The 25945-nt window shown below is 38.2% G+C and overlaps 1 protein-coding gene across 5 annotated transcripts in view; it reads left to right on the top strand.

Annotated features, from left to right (window-relative positions):
- The window catches only part of LOC140639123 (S-adenosyl-L-methionine-dependent tRNA 4-demethylwyosine synthase TYW1), a 239312-nt gene that overhangs the window by 62493 nt on the left and 150874 nt on the right, over positions 1-25945 (top strand). For all 5 annotated transcript variants that reach the window (XM_072837582.1, XM_072837579.1, XM_072837583.1 and 2 more), the window contains one exon: positions 14723-14841. In XM_072837582.1, the coding sequence (XP_072693683.1) occupies positions 14723-14841 (119 nt within the window). The remainder of the gene's footprint in view (positions 1-14722; positions 14842-25945) is intronic.

Here is a 25945-nt window from a genome sequence, read left to right as displayed (position 1 = left end):
CAAGTTTCACTATTAAATGTTGAGGTGTTGAACGGTTTTTATTGATTTTAGGGTGGGGGGAACTCTGTATCTCCTGGATCTGAATGCCTATTTCCCTGTTTTCCGAGTGTTCTCCTCCAAAGAACAAGACCACTGGCTGCGGCCACCTCTCCAGCCCTGGAGTCCGCTCCCACAGTAACTATCGAAGTTCCCAGTCTGCAGTGGCCTGGATGCTCTGGCGGTGGGGGGTGGTGCTCTGCACAGCTCGGGGCGCCTGGTGGTGGGAGTGTCCTCGCTATCCTGTGCCCTCCCCGCCTCCGCCTGTCCCAAGGGGAGCGCAGGTTCCTGGGCTGTGTCCCTGGTATCCAGGGTCTGCGTCGCTCCTGGGTCACGCAGCCCCCTTCATCCGGAGCTGCCGCCTGAGCTGCTCCCGGGACCCCTGCCGGGCTCACGCACCAGCCCTTTATGGCTTGGCCAGGGGTATGTGGTGTGCTCTCCCCAGGGCGCACTTCCTTTGTTAGTGACCCCGGGAACCTGGGGCCTCTACTTCCCCTCCTGGGATCCTGCCCGAGTACTCTGCGAGTGCCTTCCCATCCAGGAAGAATCCGGTGCGGATTTTAAAGTTCCTGCTTCTCCAGGACTGGGCTTTCCTGTCCTGGAGGCTTTCACCGCCCCTTTAGCCCGGCTCCTTATGGTTGGGCCCCCTCCCTCACTTCTTTTCTTTTCTTTTCTTTTCTTTTCTTTTCTTTTCTTTTCTTTTCTTTTCTTTTCTTTTTTCTTTTCTTTCTTGTTTCTTTTCTTTCTTTTCTTTCTTTTCTTTCTTTTCTTTTCTTTTCTTTTCTTTTCTTTTCTTTTTTCTTTTCTTTCTTTTCTTTTTTCTTTTCTTTTCTCTTTTCTTTTCTTTTCTTTCTTTTTCTCTTTCTCTTTCTCTCCTTTCTCCTCTCCTCCCCTCCTCTCTCCTGCTTTCCCCTCCTCTCCCCTCCCCTCTTCTCCTCCTCTCCTTTCTCTCTCTTCTTTTTTCTTTTCTTCTTTTTTCGTCTTCCTACTTGTTAGAAATGCAAACTCTTATCTCTAGTGTTCCAGCTGTTCTCTCTTTAAATCTCAGGCCGAATTTGTAGGTTTTCAGGATGATTTGAAAGTTATCCAGGTAAGTTGGTGGGGACAGGTGACTTGGGGATGCTACCCTTGCGCCATCTTGCCCCACCCCTACTTCTGTCTTTTTAAGACTTATTTTTAAAATTCTGTTAAACAGAGTTTATCATCTTAATCATTTTAAGTATACAGTTCATTGGTATTAAATACTTTTACCTTATGCAGCTGTCACTACCATAACTCTTGATCTTGCAAAACTGAAACTTTATGCCTATTAAGCAGTAACTTCCCATTCTTCCCTTTCTACAGCTCCTAGCAACCGTCATCATACTTCCTGTCTCCATGATTTCAACTGCTCTGAGTATCTCATATAAATGCAATCATACAGTGTTGGTCTTTTTTTTTTTTTTTAATTTTTATTTATTTATGATAGTCACACAGAGAGAGAGAGAGAGAGGCAGAGACACAGGCAGAGGGAGAAGCAGGCTCCATGCGCCGGGAGCCCAACGTGGGATTCGATCCCGGATCTCCAGGATCACGCCCTGGGCCAAAGGCAGGCGCCAAACCGCTGCGCCACCCAGGGATCCCTGGTGTTGGTCTTTTTGTGACTGGCTTTTTCACTTAATATAATGCCCTTGAGGTTCATCCATGTGGTAGCATGTGTCAGAATTTCCTTCTGTTTTAAGGCTGAATAATATTCCACTGGATGTATATACCACATTTTTTTTTTAAGATTTTATTTATTTATTCATGAGAAAGAGAGAGAGAGAGAGAGAGGCAGAGGCAGAGACACAGGCAGAGGGAGAAGCAGGCTACAACGCAGGGAGCCTGATGTGGGACTTGACCCCAGGACTCCAGGATCACAACCTGGGCCGAAGGCGGTGCCAAATTGCTGAGCCACCCGGGCTGCTCATACCACATTTTTCCTTATCCATTTATCTTCTGATGGACACTTGGGTTGCTTCCATGTTTTAGCTGTTGTGACTAATGCTGCTATGAACATGAGTGTACAAATAGCCCTTTGAGACCCTGTTTTCAGTTCTTTTGGGTGTAGACCTAAAAGTGGAATTGCTGGGTTATATAGTAGTTCTGTTTTTAATTTTTTTTTTTTTAAATTTTTTTATTTATTTATGATAGTCACAGAGAGAGAGAGAGAGGCAGTGACACAGGCAGAGGGAGAAGCAGGCTCCATGCACCGGGAGCCCGACGTGGGATTCGATCCCGAGTCTCCAGGATCGCGCCCTGGGCCAAAGGCAGGCGCCAAACCGCTGCGCCACCCAGGGATCCCTGTTTTTAATTTTTTGAAGAACCTCCATACTGTTTTGCACTGGAGCAGTACCATTTTACATTCCCATCAGCAGTACACAGGGTTCTGGTTTTTCTGTGTCCTCACCAACACTTAGTTTTTCTTTTTTGATAGTAGCCATCCTAATGTGTCTGAGTATCTCATTGTGGTTCTGATTTGCATTTACCTGCTTGTTAGTGTTTTGGGGCATCTTTTTATGTGCTTATTACATTCATGTACTTTATTTGGAGAAATGTCTATTTGGGTTCTTTGCTCACTTTTGATTGGTATTAGTTCTTTAAATGTTTGGTGGAAATCAGTAATCAGATACGAGGCTTTTTTGTTGTTGCTGGGAGATTGGTGGTTATTGATTCAATCTCCTTGCTAGTCATAGGTCTATTCATGTTTTCTGTTTCTTTGTGATTTCTTGGTAGATTTTGTGTTTCTAGAAATTTGTCCATTTCAACTAGTGTATCCAATTTCTTGACACACATTTGTTTATATACTCATATCATTTTTATTTCTGTAGAATTGGTAGTAATGTTTCTACTTTGATTTCTGATTTTAACAATTTGAGTCTTCTTTTTTTTAGTCCCATCTAACTAAAGGTTGTTAATTTTTGTTAATCTTTTTGAAGAAACAACTTTTTGTTTTACTGATTTTTCTCTTGTTTTTCTATTGTCTGTTTTATTAATCTAATCTTCATTATTTCAGTTCCTTCCCCTAGCTTTGGATTTGTTCATTCTTTTTCTAACTGCTTAAGTTGTAAAGTTAGGTTGTTGATTTAAATTCTTTCTTTTGGGACGCCTTGGTGGCTCAGTGGTTGGGCGCCTGCCTTAGGCTCAAAGCATGATCCCTGGGACCCGGGATCAAGTCCCACATCGGGCTCCCTGCATGGAGCCTACTTCTCCCTCTGCCTGGGTCTCTGCCCCTCTCTCTCTCTCTCTGTGTGTGTCTCTCATGAATAAATAAAGTCTTTAAAAGAAAAAAAAAGTCCCGCATTGGGACTCTGCCTATATCTCTGCCCTCCCCCCCCCCCCTGGGTCTCTCATGAATAAATAAAATCTTTAAAAAAAAAAACTTCTTTCTTTTTCTAAATAAGCATTTATATCTATAAATTTCCTCAGCACTGCTTTTGATGTATGCCATAAATCTTGTTATGTTTGTGTTTTTTTCACTTTCATTCATTTCTGAGTATTTTCTAATTTTCTTTGTGATTCCTTTTTTGATACATTGACTATTTAAAAGTGTGTGGTTTAATTTCCACAATCTTTGAACTTTCCAATTTTCTTTATGTACTGGTTTCTAACTTCATCCCACTGTGGTCAGGGAAGATACTTTGTATGATGATGTCTATCTCTTAAAATCCATTAGACTTCATGTTTTTGGCCTAACTTGTGGTCTATTCTAGAAATGTCTTATGTGCATTTGAGAAGAATGTGTATGCTATTGTTATTGGGTGGAGTGTTCTACATGTGTCTCTTAGATCTGGTTGGTCTGCTCTGTAAAGTCTTCTGTTTACTTCCTTGTAACAGGTTTTCTTCCTTCTCTCTGGTTTTTCTATTGTGAATGGGATATTAATTAGAGTTATTTCTTCCTTCAATTCTATCCATTTCTGGGATCCCTGGGTGGCGCAGTGGTTTAGCGCCTGCCTTTGGCCCAGGGCGCAATCCTGGAGATCCGGGATCGAATCCCACGTCGGGCTCCCAGTACATGGAGCCTGCTTCTCCCTCTGTCTGTGTCTCTGCCTCTCTCTCTCTCACTGTGTGCCTATCATAAATAAATAAAATTAAAAAAAAAATTCTATCCATTTCTGCTTCATATATTTTTAAGGTCTGTCATTTGATGTGTAAATGTTTATAATTATTGTATATTCTTGCAATTTTGAACCTTTTATTAATAGAAAATGTACTTTGTGCCTTGTAAGCTTTTTTTATTTAAAGTGTGTTTTGTCTGCTAATATTATAGCCACTCCTGCTCTCTTTTGATTACTATTTGCTTGGAATGTCTTTCCATCCTTTAACTTTCAACCTGTATGTGTCTTTGGATGTAAAGTGAGTCTCTTGTAGACAGCATAGAGTTGGATCATGTCTTTTTTATCCATTTTGCCAAGCTCTGTCTTTTGATTAAAGCATTTTATCCATTTAAATTTAAAGTAATTACTGATAAGGAGGGGCTTTTGTCATTGTGCCACTTTTTGTCTATGCTTTATTGCCTTTTTTTGTCCCTCATTTCCTGTATTTTTTTTTTAAGATTTTATTTATTCATGAGAGACATACAGAGAGAGAGAGAGAGAGAGAGAGGCAGAGACACAGGCAGAGGGAGAAACAGACTCCATGCAGGGAACCTGATGTGGGACTCGATCCCAGGACACCAGGGATCATGCCCTGGGCCGAAGGCAGACGCTCAACCACTGAGCCACCCAGGCACCCCCATTTTTATCTTTCTGAGTGGGTTTTTTAAGTGAAATGTCTTAATTCCTTCTTAATTTACTTTTCTGTATATTGTATGGCTATTTTTTTTTTTTGTGGTTACCGTGGGGATTACATTTAACATCTTAAAGATGTAGCATTTCAATTTAAAGTTACTGTAGTTTAACTTCAGTAACATGCAAAAACTCTACCTTTACAGTTCTGTCCCCACCCCTTTCAGTTATTGATGGCACAGAATTACATCTCATTACATTGTGAACACAGAAACGTAAACTAGTAATTTCTCTAAATGCAGTTATCTCCTAAATTGTGTAGGAAACAAGATTTGGAATTACAAACTAAAGTTGCAGTAGTACTAGCTTATGCTAATAATTTTTTCTTTAGATGTCTCTTAAATCATGTAGAAAACAGAAGTTACAAACCATTGTTACAGTAACACTAGCTTTCCTAATTGCCCCTGTATTTACCTTGATTGATATCTTTACTTTTCCATATGGCTTGGAGGTACTGCCTAGTGTCCTTTCATTTCACCCTGCAAGAATCCCTTGAGTGTCTCTTGCAGGGCAGGTCTAGTGGTCATGCACTGCCTCAGCTTTTGTTTATCTGGGATGTCTCGATTTCTCCTCAGTTCTGAAGGATAGTTTTGCCTGATGTAGGATTCTTGGTTAACAATTTTTTTTTTAAGGTTTTACTTATTTATTCATGACAGACAGAGAGAGAGAGAGAGAGAGAGAAGCAGAGACACAAGGCAGAAGGAGAAGCAGGCTCCATGCAGGGAGCCTGATCCCGGGTCTCCAGGATCACACCCTGGGGTGAAGGCAGGTGCTAAACCGCTGAGCCACCCAGGGATCCCCAACAGTTTTTTTTTTCTTTTAGCACTTTGAATATCTTGGCCCACTGCCTTCTGACCTCCAAAGTTTCAGATGAGAAATCTGCCTATAATTTTATGAATGACCCCTTGTATGTGATAATTCACTTTTCTCTTGCCACTTTCAAGGGTTATTCTTTGTCTTTTGAAAATTTGAGTCTAATGTGTCTTTGGGTCTCTTTGAGTTCATCTTGCTTGAAGTTTGTTTAGCTTCTTGGACGTTTACATTCATGTCTTTCATCAAAATTGGGAAAATTTCAGTTATTGTTTCTTCATATATTCTCTCTGCTTCTTATCTTGGGATATGCACGATGTGCATGTTGTTAAACAGACCCCTCCAGCTCTTTGCTTTTCTTCATTTTTCTTTCTTTCTGCTCCTCAGCCTTCATAAGTTCCATCATCTTAGGGTCTCTGATTCTTCTGCCCCCTCAGACCTGCCCTTGAATCCCTCTAGTGAATTTTTCATTTTAATTATATGCTTTTTCAGCTCCAGAATTTTTTTGGTGTCTTTTTGGGCTTCTTAGCTCTTTAGTGGGTATTTCCATGTTGTTTACACATTATTTTGTTGATTTTCCCCACATCTTCCTTTAGTTCTTTGAGCATGTTTAGGACGGTGTTTTTAAGGTCTGTCTAACATATCTGCCATAAAGTATTTTTCAGGGACAGGTTCTGTTGAATTATTTTTTTCCCTTCGATTGGTACATACTTTCTTATATCTTTATGTGCCTTGTGGGCATTTGAATCTAGTCGTGGAACTCCCATTCTCCCTCTTCCTTAGGGTTTGCTGTTTTCTGTTGTTGGTTTTGTTTTATTGAGTTTTGTAGGCTCTTTCTGTAAGGATCAGGCTGAGGTGTAAACTTAGTGTCTTGCTTGTTTTCTGAGCCTTTCCCTGGCCATGCACAGTAACTTTGTTTCTCCCTGAATGTTCTGTTGTAATGGAATATCCTAGTCTTTAATGTCTGGTTCCTGAAAGGATGACAGTGTAAAGTGAAGGGGGTAAAAATAGATAGTGACCCTTTCAATCTCCTGGAAGTCACTTCAGCTGGAGGGGTAAGGCCTTGCAAAAATGGGGGTGGGGGCAACAATCTTGCCTCTACCCCTCTTTATACCTCTGTGCCCAGAAGCTGCAATTAGCAATCAGAGGACAGGTCCACAGGATTTTTCAGGACAGGGTCCTTTTTGCCCCCCTTCACTGCCACAGACTGTGTGCAAGCTGCCCTGGGACATGTGCACAGCTGTCTGCCACATGGTGGGGGTGGGTAGCTCCTCCTGGGCTGAGAGCTGAAGTGAAGGGTTTCAAGCCTTTTCCTGGAAGTTGCAAGCCTTCAGGAGACTCAAGTTCCAGAATATTTACATTAGACAGATCTGCAGTGCAGCTGTTGTCTAGGTGGGGAGACTGACTCTTGGTGCATCCTGCTCCTCCATCTTCCCTGAATTCATCTGTTTGTACTTTTTCAGACAGTTTAATCAGTTTGGAATTTAGTTTGCTCTAGGGTAGGAAATAAATATCTAGGTCAGGGGTCAGTAGATTTTTTCTTAAAGGGCTAGTGACTTTTTAACATTTTGTGGGTCATACGATCTATGTTGCAGCTTCTCAACTCTCCCAATGGGGCACAGAAGCATCCATAAACGATAAGTAAACAAATGGGTGATGGTATTCCAGCAAAACTTTGCTTATAGAAACAGGCAGCAGACTGGTTTTGTCCCATTGACTTCTGCATTGAATTCTCCATCCTCTGTCAAAAATTGGGGTCTGACATTTTACCCACTTGCAAGTTAGCAGGTTAGCTGGCCACAGCATCATTGATGTTGGCAGAAGTCACGGACAGTTTATTATAATAGCTGTAACCAGAATATCATTATTTAGTCTGGTTCCTGAGCCCCCAGCACCCATGAAGTAGCTCGAGAAGGGCCCGGTAATGTCTGTATATATGTTACAGAAGAGGAACCCCAAGTTTAGGGAACATGAAGCTTCTATAGTTGACACTAATCCTGCCTGACCTTTGCTATAGAGTGACATATCCTTATTATACTGGACAGTAAATACATATCATTTGCTCCAGAGAGAGACACTATATCTTCTAAGGCTATTTACTATACAAACCTTTTTGAAAAGATAGTCTAGAATAAAGGCAGCCAGCGCTGCTTGTATGACATTCAGAGAGAAAGAGAGGGAGACTGACCCATGGAGATTGTTCTCCCAACAACCTACCTCCATTCTTCCCCCTGCACTCCCATCCCCAAATTGGTGTGCACAGAGCCTGCCTGGTGATGGTGTCTTGAATTCATTCAGTGTGGCTCTGCTGGGCTGCAGTTGTATTTTCTCAGGCTCTCATTTGCTCTGAGGCCAAGAATTTATGGATTCATTAATCTGAGAGTATTTGTAATTCCCCCCCCCCCCCAGATTTATAAAATGGATTTAATTTTTTTTTTCCATGGATTTAATTCTAAGTGTGTATTACTCTCAGGTCTTTTCCTTTTCCACCCTACTTATTTACTAATTTTCAGATGTGAGAGCACTTTCTTTCAAAATGTGTTGTCTGAGGATTTGTGTTTTGGACAAGGGGGCATAAACTCCTTTCTCCCTGTTCCTTCCTGCTGTGTACAACTTTGAACCCTGGAAAACATAAGAGGCACCAAAAGAGAACTTTGAAAAGTGGTAAGAGGAAGGCTGACTAGTTTGGGGCCCCAGGAGTGGAGGAGCAATAGGACAACAGGATGTTTTACATCTCCCCATCTAAAGAAGGAGGCAACTCAGACCCCATGTTTCCTAATCCTTAATCTAGCAACAGAAAACCACCTGAGAGGGTTCATTGCTTCCTAGTATGGAATGAGAGTTCCTCCAACAGAATTAGGCAAGCCCAGTACCACTGCCAAGGGGATCAGTTAGGTGCTCCACTAACTGTAAGCATCTAGGACAAGTGGTCTCCTTCCCTGCTGGACCTGAAATTCCCCTCTCCTGTCAGGAGATATTAGGATGGCCAGGTGAAAGTGGGAAGAGAAAGATCCCTTCCCACCATCTACTTTAACAGTAAGTGACCTGACTTGTGAAATGCTCTCCATCCCTGCTGGGCCTGAGTCTTCCTTTCCCACTGAGAGACACCATATTGGCTGAGTGGCACTGGCAAGAGGGATCAATGGGGAAGTGGTCCAACTGGGGAAGACTCTTTATCCCTGTGGCCTGCCCTGTCTCACTCAATTACTGGGGCTGTCAGGGGCAATTAGCTAGAGGCACTTTGCCACACAAGCAGCTCAGATATTCTCCTCATCCATTGAGAAACCCTCAGAGAGAAACCCCTTCTACTTCCTCATATGGTAACAACAGAGACCAGTGGGATCCCAAGCAAAATTACATTGCAAAGGTTCTGAAAATTAAATTGCTTTTGAAACCACAGCACACAAAAATGGTCCTGGACCTGCATGCTTAGCCCAAACAAAGTGACTGCCTGCTAGAATAGGAGAATTAAATAGGATCTAGAGTCCCCTAACATAGTAGACAGAATGTCTAGGATGCAATAAAAATCACTTGTCATACCAAGAACCAAGAAAATCACAACTTGAACAAGAAAAGATAATGAGCTGATAACACCAGTGAATCAGATGATGGAATAATCTGACAAGGATTTTGAAGCAGCTGTCGTAAAAATGCTTCAGCAATCAGTTACAGATTCTCTCGAAACAGATGAAAAAATAAAAAAGTCTCAAGAAATGGAAGTTATAAAAAAGAACCAAGAGGGGATTATAAAATTGAAAAATATAGCAACAGAAAAAAACAAAACAAAACCTCAACCAAATGGGCTCAATAGTAGAACGGAGATGACAGAGGGTAGAATCAATGGCCTTAACCACATCAGTAGTATGATCTGTAAACAGGATAGCCCAATAAAATTCATTTGGTCTGAACAACAGAGAGGATACCCCAAACAGGATAAAACCAAAGAAATCCATACCAAGACACCTTAAAATTAATGATCAGAAAAGTAAGAAAAAAAAAATCTTGAAAGATGCTAGAGATAAATGATGTATTAACATTAATTTGACATCAGATTTCTCATCTGAAATCTTGGAGGCCGGAGGGAAGTGGTACACATTTTTCAAATGCTGAAAGAAAATACCTGACGACCATTAATTCTTTGTATGGCAAGACTGCCCTTTCAGAATGAAGATTAAATAAAGACATACATGAACGAGAACAAGGAATTTGTTGTTGGCTGATCTGCCCTTAAAAAATGGCTAAAGGGGGATCCCTGGGTGGTGCAGCGGTTTAGCGCCTGCCTTTGGCTCGGGGCATGATCCTGGAGTCCTGGGATCGAGTCCCACGTCGGGCTCCCTGCATGGAGCCTGCTTCTCCCTCTGCCTGTGTCTCTGCCTCTTTCTCTCTCTCTCTCTCTGTGTGACTATCATAAATAAATAAAAATTAAAAAAAAATGGCTAAAGGAAATTCTTCTAACCTAATGAAATGATAAAAGGAAGATTATTAGAGCACAGGAAAGTCAGAATAATGGAAAGATTAGACATTTTCCTCATGATTCTTATTAATCATATTTGATGATTGAAACAAAAATTAAAATACCATGTAATATTCAGCACAATGATATTTGAAAGAGGAAAAGTTAAAAGGATTTAAATGGAAGTGATGTTTCCACACTTAACATCAAGTATAAAATAATATCAGCAGACTATGAGAGTCATGTATATATGTAAGCATACATATATATATACACACATTATATACATAAGTCCTGTATATGTGGAAGATTCAGAAAAACCACTATAAAAACTAAACAAGGAGCTACCAACACCTATGGTGAATGTTTACAAAGGGATAACTAGGAAAAAAAACCCAACAAGATAAGATGGAATACCAAAAATGTTTTAAGTAACCTGCAGGAAATAAAAAAAAAAAGTAATGGATATGAGAATGGGAGGAAACAAGCAGAAAACAAATAATAAAATAGCAGACCTGAGGACTAATGTATTAGTGATTGCTTCAAATGTAAATATTCTAAATATACCAAACAAATGATAGCTAATCGGCAGAATGGGTAAAAAAAATAGGACTTCAAAATATGATGTTGATAAGAAACTTACTTCAAATTCAGTGACATAGGTGGGTTGAGTAAAATGACAGAAAGATGCATACCATGCCAACAATAATCCAAAAGGTAGGATTGCTCATGTCAATATCAGATTAAGAAGGTCTCAGAGCAAAGAAACGTACTTAGAGACAGAGAATGACATTTCATAGTGATGAAAGGATAATCCACACTAAATGAGTATACACCAAACATTGGAGGCTCAAAACTGATACAGTTAAATGGAGAAATCTTAAAAAAATAAAAACTCACAATTATAGTTGGGGACTTTTTTTTTTTTTTTGACTTTTTTGTTTTTTTAAAGTGTACGTGCGAGCTGGGGAGGGGCAGAAGGCCAAGAAGGGAATCTCAAGCAGAGTTTCTGCTGAAAGCAGAGCCCTAAGATCTTATGACTCTAAGATCATGACCTAAGCTGAAACCAAGAGTTGGATGCTTGGCCACCCAGGCACCCCTTTAGTTGGGGACTTTGAAACTCTCTTTTACCTACTTGACTGAAAATCATGAGACTATAGAAAATCTGAGCAACACAGTTAACTAATAGGATCTAGTTGACAAATAGAGAACTTACCACCCAGCAACAGCAGAATACATATGTTTTCAAGTGCCTATGGAACATTGACCAAGACAGACCATCCTAGACCATAGAATAAAGCTCAGTGAATTTACAGGAATTGAAATCCTACTGTTGTTCTCTGACCATAATGGAATCAAACTAGAAACTAATAATGAAAACAAAAGGAAAATCTCTATATAGAAATTAAACAATGCATTTCTAAATAAGCCCTGGGTCAAAGAAGTCTCAGGAAATGAAAAAAATACATACAACCGAATGACAATAAAAATAAAACAAACTGTATATGGGATGTAGCTCAGTGCTCAGAGAGAATTTTTTTTCAAGATTTTATTTATTTATTCATGGGAGACACAGAAAGGAGAGACAGGCTCCCTGCAGGGAGCCTGATGTGGGACTCGATCACAGGACCCTGTGATCACACCTGAGTCAAAGGCAGACGCTCAATCACTAAGCCACTCAGGTGTCCCTCAGAGGGAAATTTAAAGCAATAAATGCTTATGTTAGAAATGAGGAAAGATAACGAATCAGAAATCAATGAAAATTTAGGTGAGTGTAAATGTAAATGAAAGTCTAAATGTAAATCTAAGTAAATGTTGATGGATTGAAAGACATAATATGGTAAATTGTTAGTTTTCCCCAAATTGATCTGTAGGTTTAATGCAGTTACTACTAAAATACTAGTAAGGTTTTTGTAGAAATAGACAAGCTTATTCTGAAATTTATAAGGAATGGCGCTAGCCTTAAAATAGCTTAAATAATGTTTAGGGAGAATAAAATGGGAGGAGTCATATACTCTGATACTGTAGCTTATATAGCTTACTCTAATGCTATAGTAATCAAGACAGCGTGGTACTAGTGGAGAGATGGATCAGACTCATAGACCAGTAGAACAGAATAGAGGTCCTAGAAATAAGCACACAAACATGCCTACCTGATTTTTTTTTTTACAAAGGTGCAAAAGCAATTCCTTGGAGGACAGGTAACCTTGCCAACAAATGGTGCTGGGGTAATTAGACATCCAGCGGTAGAATATCACTGCTACCACCCACTACCACTACCATCACCACCACCATCACCACCACCACCACCAGACTGCACACACCGGAAGTACATTCACACATACAAACACAAAGATTTTTTTTTTTAACTTCACATCTTACATAAAAATTAACTGAAAATCGATGAACTAAAGTGAACTAAAGTAAAACTATAAAACTTTCAGGAAAAAAAGTTTTTAAAAGAGAAACATGTCATCCCTCTTCTCCCATCCCTCTCCCTTCATCATTTTAGCCCTTCAGTGTTCAGTTTGGACAGCACACCTCTGGGAAGTTCTCACTGGTCCTGCAAGGCTGGCTGGGTCAGTCACCTATCTCATGGGCTCCCGTAACACCATGGTGGACATTTGTCTTTTCTCTGCTTGCCCAGCATCTGAGCCTTTTTGTGTTTGGGGGAATTCTCTGTTAAATTAGCTTCCTTTAACACAAGGGCCCACTGACTGCTATAGAAGCTGAGGAACAGAGATACTGTTTCTTGGAACCATGTGCTGGCAGCATGGGTATAACAGTATCATTTAGGATGGTTATTGTTTTTGCCCAAGACTTTGAGTATGGAGTGAGTGATGAAAGGATCTGGGACATGGAGACCTCATTCTTGAGCTCATGGTGGCAGCATCTCCTTTCCAGGAGTGGTGCTGGCGATGGTATCCAGAGAGTGGTGGCATCTACAGTAGATGGCTTCTGAGAGATTGAAGGGTGGTCCTGCTGCCAGCCTTCCTTCATTCCTGCCTTTCTAAAGATTCTGTGAGCTGTGGAGTCCTTTCAATAAATCCTTTTTCTGTTTAGTCAGAGTCAGTTTCTGTTGCTTGCAAAAGAATCTTTCTTAATTGATTCAAACACCCTATCATAATAGTATTGCACATTTTGCCTGTTTACTTGCAATTTCCTCATACTAGATCATGGTTGGGGGCTCTGTCTTATTCATCATTGTACATTCGGCACACAGTGTGCTTGAGGTATATTACCTTCTCAGTAAACAATGAGATTTTCGGGTTCAACTTTGTTTTTCTATTGCCATGATATTTAGTGGCATTTAGTGAGCTTTTATTTTTTGTTTTTAGTGCTGTTTGCAAGATTTGAATGTTTTATTTGCCTTGTGGATATCTTATTGGGAACTTGGGAGAGAATTTGTAGTTCCCTTGAACAATATTTTTTCTTTACTTCTTATTTTTCTTAATGCAAATATCAAGTGAGATGGACAGGGGAACCCTTTTTATCAGGACAAAAAATAAGACTTTGTGATCAACCAACATAGTAATCAAGCTGGTAAATTTTTTGTAATTTTCCTTTATTATGGATAGCATAATGTTAGCACACTAATATATTTTACACACACACACACACACACACAGGCTCCTTGTATCTCCTTGTTTGTTCCTGTTGTTAATCCCCTTATATTTCAGTTGCAACTGAGATGAGTCAACATGTCCGTTATCTTGGATGACTTTGTTTTGCCCCTCCAGTGGGGAATGCCTTTGAATGTATCTCCTTCTTAGCCCTTCCCCTTTCCTCCATTAATATGAGCCAAGTCACCATAACCTTATTTGCCTCCTCTCCCCTCCCCCAGATTTCACTTTTACTGAAATCAAGCCTATCTTGCAGAGTTTCTAGATGAATCTTTCAGATGAGATCTCGAAAAGCTTGGTACTGTTTTATGATTCCAACCCTAAGTTGATCTGTACTATTTCTTCAAATTATTTGTTCTTACTACACTCAGCATGGGTAAAACACTCACATATTAAATAGTGTCCTTTTTGGGAAAAATCTATTTCTTTCTTTTTTTTTTTTTTTTTGGAAAAATCTATTTCTTACACTCATGCTGCTTGTTCCATCAGCAAGTCTCAGTATGTTCAAGTTCTGCCATTCAGTTGACATAGAATATGTTCCAGAACGTATTCTCTTACCCACCCTTTCTTATTCAAAACAGACATACCCTGTCGACTGAGGGCTGCTCCCCTCTTCTAGGAGCTTGTCTTATCTATCCCTATCTATCCCTATTCCCTACTCTAATCTAATAGTATTATATCTTATTGTACTGATATTATTTGAGGCAGTTAAATGGATTTGAAACTAAAAGCGTCAGTGGTCTTCTCTATAGAGCTTTCAGAGTTAATGAATCATAGGTTTATTTCATTGGATTTTAGAAGACTTAAAGCACCATCAAAACCCAAAGCTGTATCAAAACACTATAATGTTAATTTTCTGTATCAGGGAGATATCAGTAGGGGTATTTATGATTATGAAATGCAGATATTTTTTCTTAAAAATGATGCCTTGGTGTTTTGTTTTCTTGCCTTGAGGATTTTATTCAGATTATTATTTGTTTTTTTTACTTTCACAGTCAATGCTCCGAGGGAGAGGAGGTTGTTATAAACATACGTTCTATGGCATCGAAAGCCATCGTTGCATGGAAACTACCCCAAGCTTGGCTTGTGCAAATAAATGTGTCTTCTGTTGGCGGTAAGTAAAAATGAATGGCTGTGGTAACCAAATATGTAACCATCTATTATAATCAATTTCTGTTCAGCCTTGCACTCAAATTTATTTAAAGCTCTGCTATTTCTGTAATTAATTCCCCCTTTCATTCCTAATATATTTATGTATTGGTTGTATTTACTCCACTGATTTTATCAGGGGTTTGCCAATTTTTTGTCTTTTGAAGACATAGATTTTAGTTTCATGAATCCTCTGCATTATATCTTTGCTTCTTTGTTCAATAATCTACTACTATTTTTTTCCCTCTGTTTTTCTTCAACTTAAATTAGACTGTTAACTCTTTACTATTTGGTCTTCTGTAAGTCTTTTTTTTTTTTTTAAGATTTATTTATTTATTCATTCAGAGAGAGCAAAGAGAGAGGCAGAGACACAGGCAGAGGGAGAAGCAGGCTCCATGCAGGAAGCCTGATGTGGGACTTGATCCTGGGTCTCCAGGATCACACCCCGGGCTGCAGGTGGCGCTAAACCGCTGCGCCACCGGGGCTGCCCCTTCTGTAAGTCTTTAATCAGAAATTTTCATCTGAGTAATTCTTTAGCTACATTCCATAGATTTTGATTAGTTAATTTTTTTAAAATTATTTTTTTTGTTTGAATATAGTTGACATACATGGTAGTTTCAGCTGTGCAACATAGTGATTCAACAAATTTATGCCTTATGCTGTGCTCACTACAAGTGTAGCTTTCATCTATTACCATACAACGCTACTATAATACACTTACTGTATTCCCTATTATGAACCTTTTATTCTTGTGATGACTTATTCTTTCTGTAAATGGAAGCCAGGGTATCTCACTCCCCTTCACTCATATTGCCCATTCCCATCCCTCTCCCCTTCTGGTAACCATCAGTTCTCTGTATAGTGCTGATTCTTTTTGTTTGTTTCTTTGTTTATTCATTTGTTTTTAGATTACAAATATAAGTGAAATCACATGTATTTGTCTGTCTTTGCCTTTTTTCATGTAGCATAACACCCTCTAGGTTCATCTGAGTTGTTGCGTATGGCAATGTCTCATTCTTTTATGGCTGAGTAATATTCCATTGTCCTTATGTACCTCATCTTCTTGATCCATTCACCTGTTAGTGGGCACTTGGGCTGCTTCCATATCATGGTTATTGTAAATAATGTTGCAATAAACAAGGGTACATATATCTTTTTGTTTTCTTTGGGTAAATACCCAGTAGTGGAATTATTGGATCATATGGTAATTCTATTTATAATTTTTTGAGTAGCCTCTGTACTGTTTTCCATAGTGCCTGTACCAATTTATATTCCCATTAACTGTGCACAAGTGGTTCTTTTTCTCCATATCCTTGACCATACTTGTTATTTCTTGTCTTTAGTTTTAACTATTCTGACAGGTATTAGGTGATATCTCATTGTGGTTTTCATTTGCATTTCCTTGATGATTGGTGGTTTTGAACATCTTTTCATGTGTCTATTGGTCGTCTTTATGTCTTTTGAAAAATGTCTATTCAAGTCCTTTGCCCATTTTAAATCAGATTATTTGCTTTCTAGTGTTGAGTTATGAGGTCTTTATATATTTTGAGTATTAACTCCTTATGAGACATACCAGTCTTCTAGTGTTTTCTTTGAGTCCTTTGACAGTTACTTTTTAACTTCCCCTTTAGCTCTTTGGCTCATTCTTTGCATGATGAATTCTCTCTGATTTTGTCTTTTGCTTTCTTTTATTGCTCTATGTTATAATGGCAGGAGAAGTAAAGCATCTTTGTGACTTCATTAAATATCTGTAGTTTGACACCTTTATATTCTTTGTTTTGTTTTTTTCAGAGACAGAACTCATTAGTTGGGGAGCAGGTATGGGGTGTCGGGGAGGGGCAGAGGGAGAGGGAGAGAGAGAATCTTAAGCAGGCTCCATACTTAGTGCAGACTGGATGCAAAGCTTGGTCTCACAACCCTGAGATCTTGACTTGAGCCAAAATCAAGAGTTGGGTGGTTAACCGACTGAGTTGCCCAGGTGCCTCAAACACCTTCATATTCTCATATCTCTGGCCCTAGTGTCCCTTCTGAGTTTTCATCCTCTGTTTGCAATTGCCTGTTGGATATATTCCCTCAGATGATCCACAGGTACTTTAAGCCCAGTTTGTCCACAGTGGGATACTCTGTGAACCATTTTTTCCTAATTTGGTAATGGCACCTTTAGCAATCCAGTGTCTCAGGCTGAAAAGCTCTTCTTTATCTAACTCACTGTATCGATTTGTATGCCTAATTCCATTTTAGATTCTCAGTATTTCACCCTTCAGCAACCAAAATGATTTAATACTTGCCATATCTTAATGCTATATCTTCATTTATCCATCATATTGGTACAAGAGCTAGAATTCTTTTTTTAATGGTTTTATATCATTGATCATAAAAGTAATTCATGCTTGTTATAGAAACAGAAACACCAAAACGTATAAAGAGAAACAACTATCTGTAATTCCAGAATCTAGGCAAAGCATTGTTAATGCTTTGGAGTATATGCTTTCTTTTCTTTTTTTTCCCTTAGTCTTCTTAGTTTTTTTTTCAAAAACATGGTTGAAATCACTCTCTACTTTCTGTTTTTTATCTTGCTCTATCATTAAAACCTTGTAAGCATAAAATTTTTGTTTTGAAATAATTCTGGATATATAAAAGAGTTACAAAGATAGTAGAGTTTCTGTATACTTTTCACCTAACTTTCCCTAATGTATTTTTTTGGAAGATTTTACTTATTTATTAGAGTCACAGAGAGGGGGGGGGGGCAGAGACACAGGCAGAGGCAGAAGTAGGCTTCCCACAGGGAGCCCGATGCAGACTCAATCCCCATACAGGGATCACGCCCTGAGCCAAAGGCAGATCTCAACCACAGAGCCACCCAGGTGTCCCTTTCCCTAATGTTTTTTTTTTTTTTTTTTTTAAGATTTTATTTATTTATTCATGATAGAGAGAGAGAGAGAGGCGCAGAGACACAGACAGAGGGAGAAGCAGGCTCCATGCCGGGAACCTGACACGGGACTCGATCCCGGGACTCCAGGATCACACCCTGGGCCAAAGGCAGGTGCTGAACCGCTGAGCCACCGAGGGATCCCCATCCCTTTCCCTAATGTTAAGTAAGACTTTACTTAACTATGGAACAATTATTAACACAATTATCAGAAATTATTGAAAAGAAATTAACATTGATGCAGTGCTATTAATTAAACTGGAAACTTTGAATTTCATCAGTTTTCCCACTAATATCCTTTTTCTTTCAGGATGCAGTTATGGCTCCCATATCCCATTTAGTTGTTACATCTCTTTAGTTTTCTCTAGTCTGCCATAGTTCTTCAGTCCTTATTTTTCATGACCTTGACATCTTTGAAGAGTACTCATCAAATATTTTGTCTAATGCTTTCTCATGGTTAGAGTAAAGTTACGGATTTTGGGAAGACTACCATAGAAGTGAGGTGACCTTCCCAGCAGGTCCTATTAAGCGATACATGACATCAGTATATCCAGTTGCTGGTGGTGTTAATCTTACCATTTGATTTTTTTTTTGTATGCAAATAAAGGAATCAATTTTAATTTCCTTTTTTTTAAATAAATTAATTTTTTATTGGTATTCAATTTACCAACATACAGAATAACATCCAGTGCTCATCCCGTCAAGTGTCCCCCTCAGTGCCCGTCACCCACTCACCCCCACCCCCCGCCCTCCTCCCCTTCCACCACCCCTATTTCGTTTCCCAGAGTTAGGAGTCTTTATGTTCTGTCTCCCTTTCTTTTTAATTTTTTTTTTTTTTAATTTTTTATTTATTTATGATAGGCACACAGTGAGAGAGAGAGAGGCAGAGACACAGGCAGAGGGAGAAGCAGGCTCCATGCACCGGGAGCCTGACGTGGGATTCGATCCCGGGTCTCCAGGATCGCGCCCTGGGCCAAAGGCAGGCGCCAAACCGCTGCGCCACCCAGGGATCCCTCTGTCTCCCTTTCTGATATTTCCCACACATTTCTTCTCCCTTCCCTTATATTCCCTTTCACTATTATTTATATTCCCCAAATGAATGAGAACATACACTGTTTGTCCTTCTCCGATTGACTTACTTCACTCAGCATAATACCCTCCAGTTCCATCCACGTTGAAGCAAATGGTGGGTATTTGTCATTTCTAATGGCTGAGTAATATTCCATTGTATACATGAACCACATCTTCTTTATCAATTCATCTTTCGATGGACACCGAGGCTCCTTCCACAGTTTGGCTATTGTGGACATTCTGCTATAAACATCGGGGTGCAGGTGTCCGGCGTTTCATTGCATCTGAATCTTTGGGGTAAATCCCCAACAGTGCAATTGCTGTCTTACTGTTTGATTAAGGTAATGTCTGCCAGGCTTTCAAGTGTAAAGTTACACCTTAACATTTTTTTCCCTTTGTAATTAATCAGTATTTTGGGAAGATGCTTCCAGTCTATGCAAATATGCTGTTTCTCTTTAAGCATTTGCCCACTAAATTTTTCATTCATTGGTGAATTTTGCCTGCATCAAATTACTACTATGTTGTTCCACTGATTTTTTTTTTTTTTACAATTAATAATTGGAATTCTTTTGTAAGGAAAAATAATTTGTCTTCATTTTAAATTTATTATTATATTGATTTGGGCTCAAGAATATTTATTCCTGGGCAGCCCCCGTGGCTCAGTGGTTTAGCGCCTCCTGCAGCCCAGGGTGTGATCCTGGAGACCCCGGATTGAGTCCCACATCAGGCTTCCTGCATGGAGCCTGCTTCTCCCTCTGCCTGTGTCTCTGCCCCTCTCTCCTCTCTGTGTATTCTCATGAATAAATAAATAAAATCTTAAAAAAGAAGAATATTTATTCCTTTGGTTCTAATCCAATACAATTATTATTTACTTTATTGCTCACATTTTTCTAGCTTTGGCCATTTGGAGCTCTGTTGGGTTGGCTTCTGTGTCTTTTCTTTCATTTGAAACACTTGTGAGTTATCTGATTCCAGAAGAGGTTCTGGTTCATCTGTGTTTTCTCTGCCTAGCTTTGGAGTCAACCACTTTCTAAGGAACTTTTGTTCTTATTGAAGAATGATATTTAGGTTCCAAAATTTGGTTGTTTGAAATGCTCGTTTCTACTGGGGTGTTAGTGCTTTCGGGCCCTCTCAGCAGATAGAAGTAGAAAATATATGTATATCTGTATATTAAAATACAAAACCATGAGTTTTTACTGATATTTTCAATTACTGTCAGCATCATAAAGCTCATTCTAGTATTCCTTTTGTGCTTATTTATAACCTTTTTCTTGTAGAGTAAGAAGCCCAGCCTGGCCCTCATCATCTACAACATATAATAACTTCAACCCTAATTATATGTATTTGGAAAGGACTGTAGAGTTGCAGACTGATGCCTTTGTTAGAGTTAAATTTATCTTAGGATGGACTAGTCTGGCTTTGGCATCAGGATAATGCTAATCTCATAGAATTAATTAGGAAGTGTTCTCTTTTTTAATGTTTTGGAAAAGTGTGGGAAGAATTGGTGTTAATTCTTTAAATGATTAGAGGAATTCACCAGGGAAACCTGTTTTTGGGCTTTTCTTTGTAGCAAGGTTTTTGATTACTGATTCAATTACTTATAAGTTAGTTAAGACTTTCCATTTCTACTTGAGTCAGTTTTGGGAATTTGTATGTTTCTAGGAATTTGTTCATTTCATCTAGTTTATCTAATTTGTTAGCATACAGTTGATAGTATTTTCGTAATCCTTTATTTCTGTAAGATTGGTAGTAATGTATTATGTTTCATTTCTGAGTTTATTAATTTGAGTTTTCTTTTTTTTTTCTTAATCTACATAAAGGTTTGTCAGTGTTGTTGATTTTTGCAAGAACCAACTTTTGGGTTCATTGATTTTTCTCTAATGTTTTTCTATTCTCAAGTTTCAGTTCTTTCTATTCTGATCTTTATTATATCCTTTTTGTTGCCTTAAGCATAGTTTGCTTCTCTTTTTCTTCTATTTTATGGTGTATAGTTAGGTTATTGATTTTTTTAAAAATGTGTTTACAGCTATAAATTTCTTCCTGAGCACTGTTTTAGCTACATTCCATTCATCTCTAAATATTTTGTAGTTTCTCTGTATTTTCTTCTTTGATCTACTACTGGTTGTTTAAAAGTGTTGTTTATTTTCCACATATTGGTTAGTTTTTCAGTTTTCTTTCTGTTCTTCATTTCTGCTTTTATTCCGTTGTGGTTGAAGAAAATATTTTGTGTAATTTAAATCTTTTAAAATTTATTGACACTTGTTTTCTGGCCTAACATAGGGTACATCCTAGAAAATGTTCTATACACACTTGGAAAAAATGTGTATATTGATGTTTTTTGGGTGTATTGTTTTGTATATGTAAATAGGTATTATTGGTTTACCATATTGTTCAAATGCATTATTTCTTTATTGTTCTTCTACCTAATTGTTCTGTCTGTTATTTAAAAGGTGGTTTTTGAATTTTATAATTATTAATATAGGACTATATTTTTCTCCTTAGCTTATAGCTTTTTGCTTCATATATTTTGGCACTGTTACTAAGTGTGTATATGCTTATAATTGTTAACATCTTGATGGATTGACTTGTTTATAAATATATATTGTTTTTGTCTTTTCTAACGGTTTTTCACTTAAAGTCGATTTTGTGTTACATATTAGTAAGCTACCTCAGCTCTCTATTGGTTACTATTTGTATTAAATATCATTTTTCTTCCTTTCACTTCTTTTTGTGTCTTTGGATCTAAAGTGAATCTCTTGTAGGCAGCATATTCGTGGATTTTAAAAAAAATCCATTCTGCCAATCTCTGGCTTTTAATTTAGATAATTTAATCCCTTCATATTTTGTTCTTTGTTTCTATAAGCTTTACATCTTTTATGTTGCACACTTTATTACTGCCTTCTTTTGTGTTTGTTTTTTTGTTGTGTACAATTTCACTCCATTATTGTTTCCCTTTCTGTACATCTTTTGTTATTTTCTTAGTGGTTATTCCTCTGAGGATTAAAATTAACCTCTTAAATTTACAACATCCTATATTTAATTTTTTAAAAATTTTATTTATTTATTCATGAGAGACACACAGAGAGAGAGACAGAGACATAGGCAGAGGGAGAAGCAGGCTCCATGTAGAAAGCCTGATGTGGGACTCGATCCTGGGACTCTGGGATCACGACCTGAGCCAAAGGCAGACACTCAACCACTGAGCCACCCAGGCATCCCTACATTTAATTTTCCTAATTTGTGGTAATTAAGTTCTGTGAAGTTGCATGAGGGCTGCATTAGCAAATACTAAACTGTGGCTTTTAGGGGGAAATAAAGGATTAGGTCCTTGCAATCCTCTTGTCACAAGGTATTTGCCATCTGATCAGTACATAACTTTGTTTTTATGTGTGTTCCTGTGTAAAGGTGCCTTAATTTATATATACTGTTGATTCATTAACATTGAACTTAAGGAACAGCATTATAATTCATGCTGGAATGAAGCTTATCTGACACACATATTTTCCCTGCAAGGCACATCAGTCTTCTTGTGCTTAAGAGCACTACACAGCACTTTTAGCCCCAGTGCTTGGGAACTATTTTAAATAGCAATATCACTAACAAAAAAGCACAAAATGCAAAAAACGGGACATTAAATTGACCACTGAGAGAATACTTATTTTCAGTATGAGAGCTTAAACAAGAAGGCAAAGAGAACATTGTCTTGTTTGACTTCATTTGGGAATGTGTGTATTGGACGACTCAAATTTTTTTGCTGCTCTGAATGTGAATGACAGATAGTAATGTTAAGTATTGATTTTGGGATTACAGATAAATTTTAGCAGTAGGTAATTTTACAGATATGGAATCAGCAAATAATGAGGATTGACTTCATTTTGAACAAATACCACCTTTGGTTCCACAGTATTCAAAAACTTTGCTCATACAAAACTTCATTCCATCTCCTTTGTGGTGGTGTCACAAATTGCAACTTTATGCATTGTTGCACTCATTAATATAGATTTATGATTATTGTTCTGTACATTTGTCTTTTAAGTTGTATAGGAAAAAAAGGTGCTAGAATCCAAAAAGTTGAGTAATACAGACTTTTTTTGTATTTGCCTATGTAATAACCTTTATGTGGTTCTGTATTTCTTTGGTGTGAATCTACCTAGTTGTCCCTTCATTTCTGCTTAAAGGACTTCCTTTAGCATTTCTTGTAGTGCGGATCTACTAGTGATGAACTCCTTCAGCTTTGCTTCATCTGGAAATGTCTTAATATTACCTTCAGTTTTGAAGAATAGTTTTGCCAGATATGGAATTCTTGGTTGACATTGTTTTTCCTTTTAGCGTTGTATGCTGTCCCATTGCCTCTTGGTTTCTGCTGAGAAGCTGGCTGTTAACCTTACTGAGGATCCCTTGTATGTGATGAATATCTTCTCTTGCTTCCTTCAAGATTCTCGAATCTCTGGTCTTTCAGCGGTTTGATTATAATGTGTCTTGGTATGGATCTCTTTGAATTTATTCTGCTTGAGTGTATTGAGCTAGTTGGATGTGTAAATTCATGTTTTATCTAGTTTGGGAAGTTTTTAACCATTATTTCTTTATGTATTCTTTCTGCCCCTCTCTCCCCCTTTCCTTCTGGGACTTCCATTAAATGTATATTGGTATTCTTGATACTGTCGCACAGGTCCATAAGGGTATGTGCTCTTCACACTTTTTCTTTTCCTGCTCCTCAGACTGAATGATTGACATATCTTCAAGTTTACTGATTCTTCTCAAAGCCTGCTCAATCTGCTGTTGCAACCCTCTGCTGAACTTTTCATTTCAGTTAGTATACTTTTTATTTCTAGAACTTGTTTCTGGTTTCTTTTTATCATTTATATCTCATAATTGATATTCTGTATTTGTTGACGCATTTTTCCTGGTTTCCTTCAGGTCTTTGAGAATATTTAAGACAGTTACTTAGTATTTTTCTAGTAAGTGTGATGTTTGTGTTTCTTCATGGACAGTTTTCATTAATTTCTCTTATGAATGGGCCATGCTTTTCTTGTTTCTTCATATGCTTTGGAATGTTTTATTGAAAACTGCACATTTTGGATATTATGATGTGCTAACTCTGAAAAACAGATTCTTCCCATTTTTTTGTTTGTTTGTTTTTGTTGCTTGCTCTGGGTTCTAGTTGTTTGTTTGCTCAGTGAGTTTTCTAGACCATTTTTGTAGAGACTATTCTGTTTTGTGCATTATCTGTGAAGCCTGTGTTTTAGTGGTCAGGGAACGTGTTCATAGAGATTTTCTTGAGCACAAGGAGCCAAAGGAAAAAAGAGGCATAAAAGCCCTCCCTTAGTCTTTGCAGATTGACTCTTTGTTTAGGCATTCCTTCAAAGCTTGGCCAGGCTAATGACAACTCTGCCTTTGCTTTCACTTCCTATTTGTGCTGAGCCTGAAAATCAGTTGTAGGTGAAAGTTTAGTTAGTCTTCTCAGGGTTTTCTTAGCATTCATTCTGTCCTGGGCATGCTTTAGGCTTTTTTTTTATTCTCTGGTGTAATGTGAGTGCTTTCTGTGCTTTGACTCATTCAGAACTCTGTCTCCTAGTGTTTCTTTACAGGCATTCAGCTAACTGTTGTTTTCTTGAACTGTAATTCTTTGCAGCAGTCAGCAGCAGATTGTTTATTTATCTGTTGCAATTTGTGAGGAATTGCTTTTTTAAAAACTTTGGTTACAGAGTTTTTTGAATATAGATAAATAGTATAATGAACCTTTGTGTACATTTTATTAACACAAAGCCAGTCATGTTCCATTTATCTACCCAGTCCTCACTATTTTTATGCAGATCCAGCCAGCCATGATAGTGTTCTGTCTGTACACATACTTCAGTTGACAGATAATATAAAAAATAAGACCTTTAAAAAATATATAGCCATTATACCATCGTCTCATATTGAATTCTCATCATCTCCTCTTAAAGGGAATACACGTATTCCCTTTTCTGGTTATTCAGGGATATAGTTAAAAAAAAAAAAAAAACCTGAAAAGTAAGTCTTTGGACATCTTGTTAAATCAGTGGTTCTCATCTGAGGCAAAATTGCTATTTTTCACTCTGTGGGTAAACCTTGGTCGTTTGACAATGTCTGGAAGCATTTTTAATTGTTAAAACTGAGGGAGGTGTTTCCGGCATCTAGTGGGCAGAGGTCAGCAATGCTTTTAAAACTATGTAATGCTCAGGACAAGCCTGTATAACAAAGAATTATCCAGTCCAAAGTGTCAGTTGTGCTGAGGCTAAGTTCTTTGTTCGGTAGTCCATAGGAGCTTTTTCAGTCAAATGGACTGAGGCAATGTGATGGCATTGAAATCAAATGATATAGTACATCTCCTTTTGAGTGATAGAGTATGTGCTTATGAAACTTAAAATATCATAGGATGAAAATTAACCAAACAAAACTGTATAAATATGTAGATTGCAATATTTGGATCATATAATACTTATCTTATAGGAGAAAGAATCAGGTGTTTTGTGCCATAGTTCTCATTGCATCACATTTTACAATCTCTTCTAATCTTTCACTAAGATTCTTGATATAAGTAGTAGAGTGTGTATGTGTTGGGTTTTTTTTTTTTTTTTTTTTTGGAAGGTCAAGGTTAAAGGGAAGTAACAGGATTTAGTGGGTAATTTACCTGTATCATCTGTTTATAGACAATAATACGATCCTTTAGTTTCTGAGGCGATAAAATTACCCAGTTTTTTTATTTTTATTGTTCTGAAGATTTATTTGTTTATTTCGGACAGAGAGAGAATGAGCAAGAGAGGGAGAGGGAGAGGGAGAGAGAATCTCAAGCAGACTCTGCATGACCTCAGCCAAACTTAAGAGTCAGACGCTTAACTGACTGAGCCACCCAATTTTTAAAAAAGCAAGCGGTATACTTAATAAATTCATTAATGAGATTTATTTATTTTTAAAGAGTTTATTTACTAATGAGAGACATAGAAAGGGAGGCAGAGACACAGGCAGAGGGAGAAGCAAGCTTCCTGTGGGGAGCCCAATGTGGGACTCAATCCCAGGACCCTGGGATCATGACCTGAGCCAAAGG

The sequence above is a fragment of the Canis lupus genome, chromosome 8 (assembly GCF_048164855.1).
Source record: "Canis lupus baileyi chromosome 8, mCanLup2.hap1, whole genome shotgun sequence".
In the NCBI taxonomy this organism is placed as follows: domain Eukaryota; kingdom Metazoa; phylum Chordata; class Mammalia; order Carnivora; family Canidae; genus Canis; species Canis lupus.
Note: the sequence above shows the minus strand (reverse complement) of the source record. Positions and strands in the feature narration are given on the sequence as shown.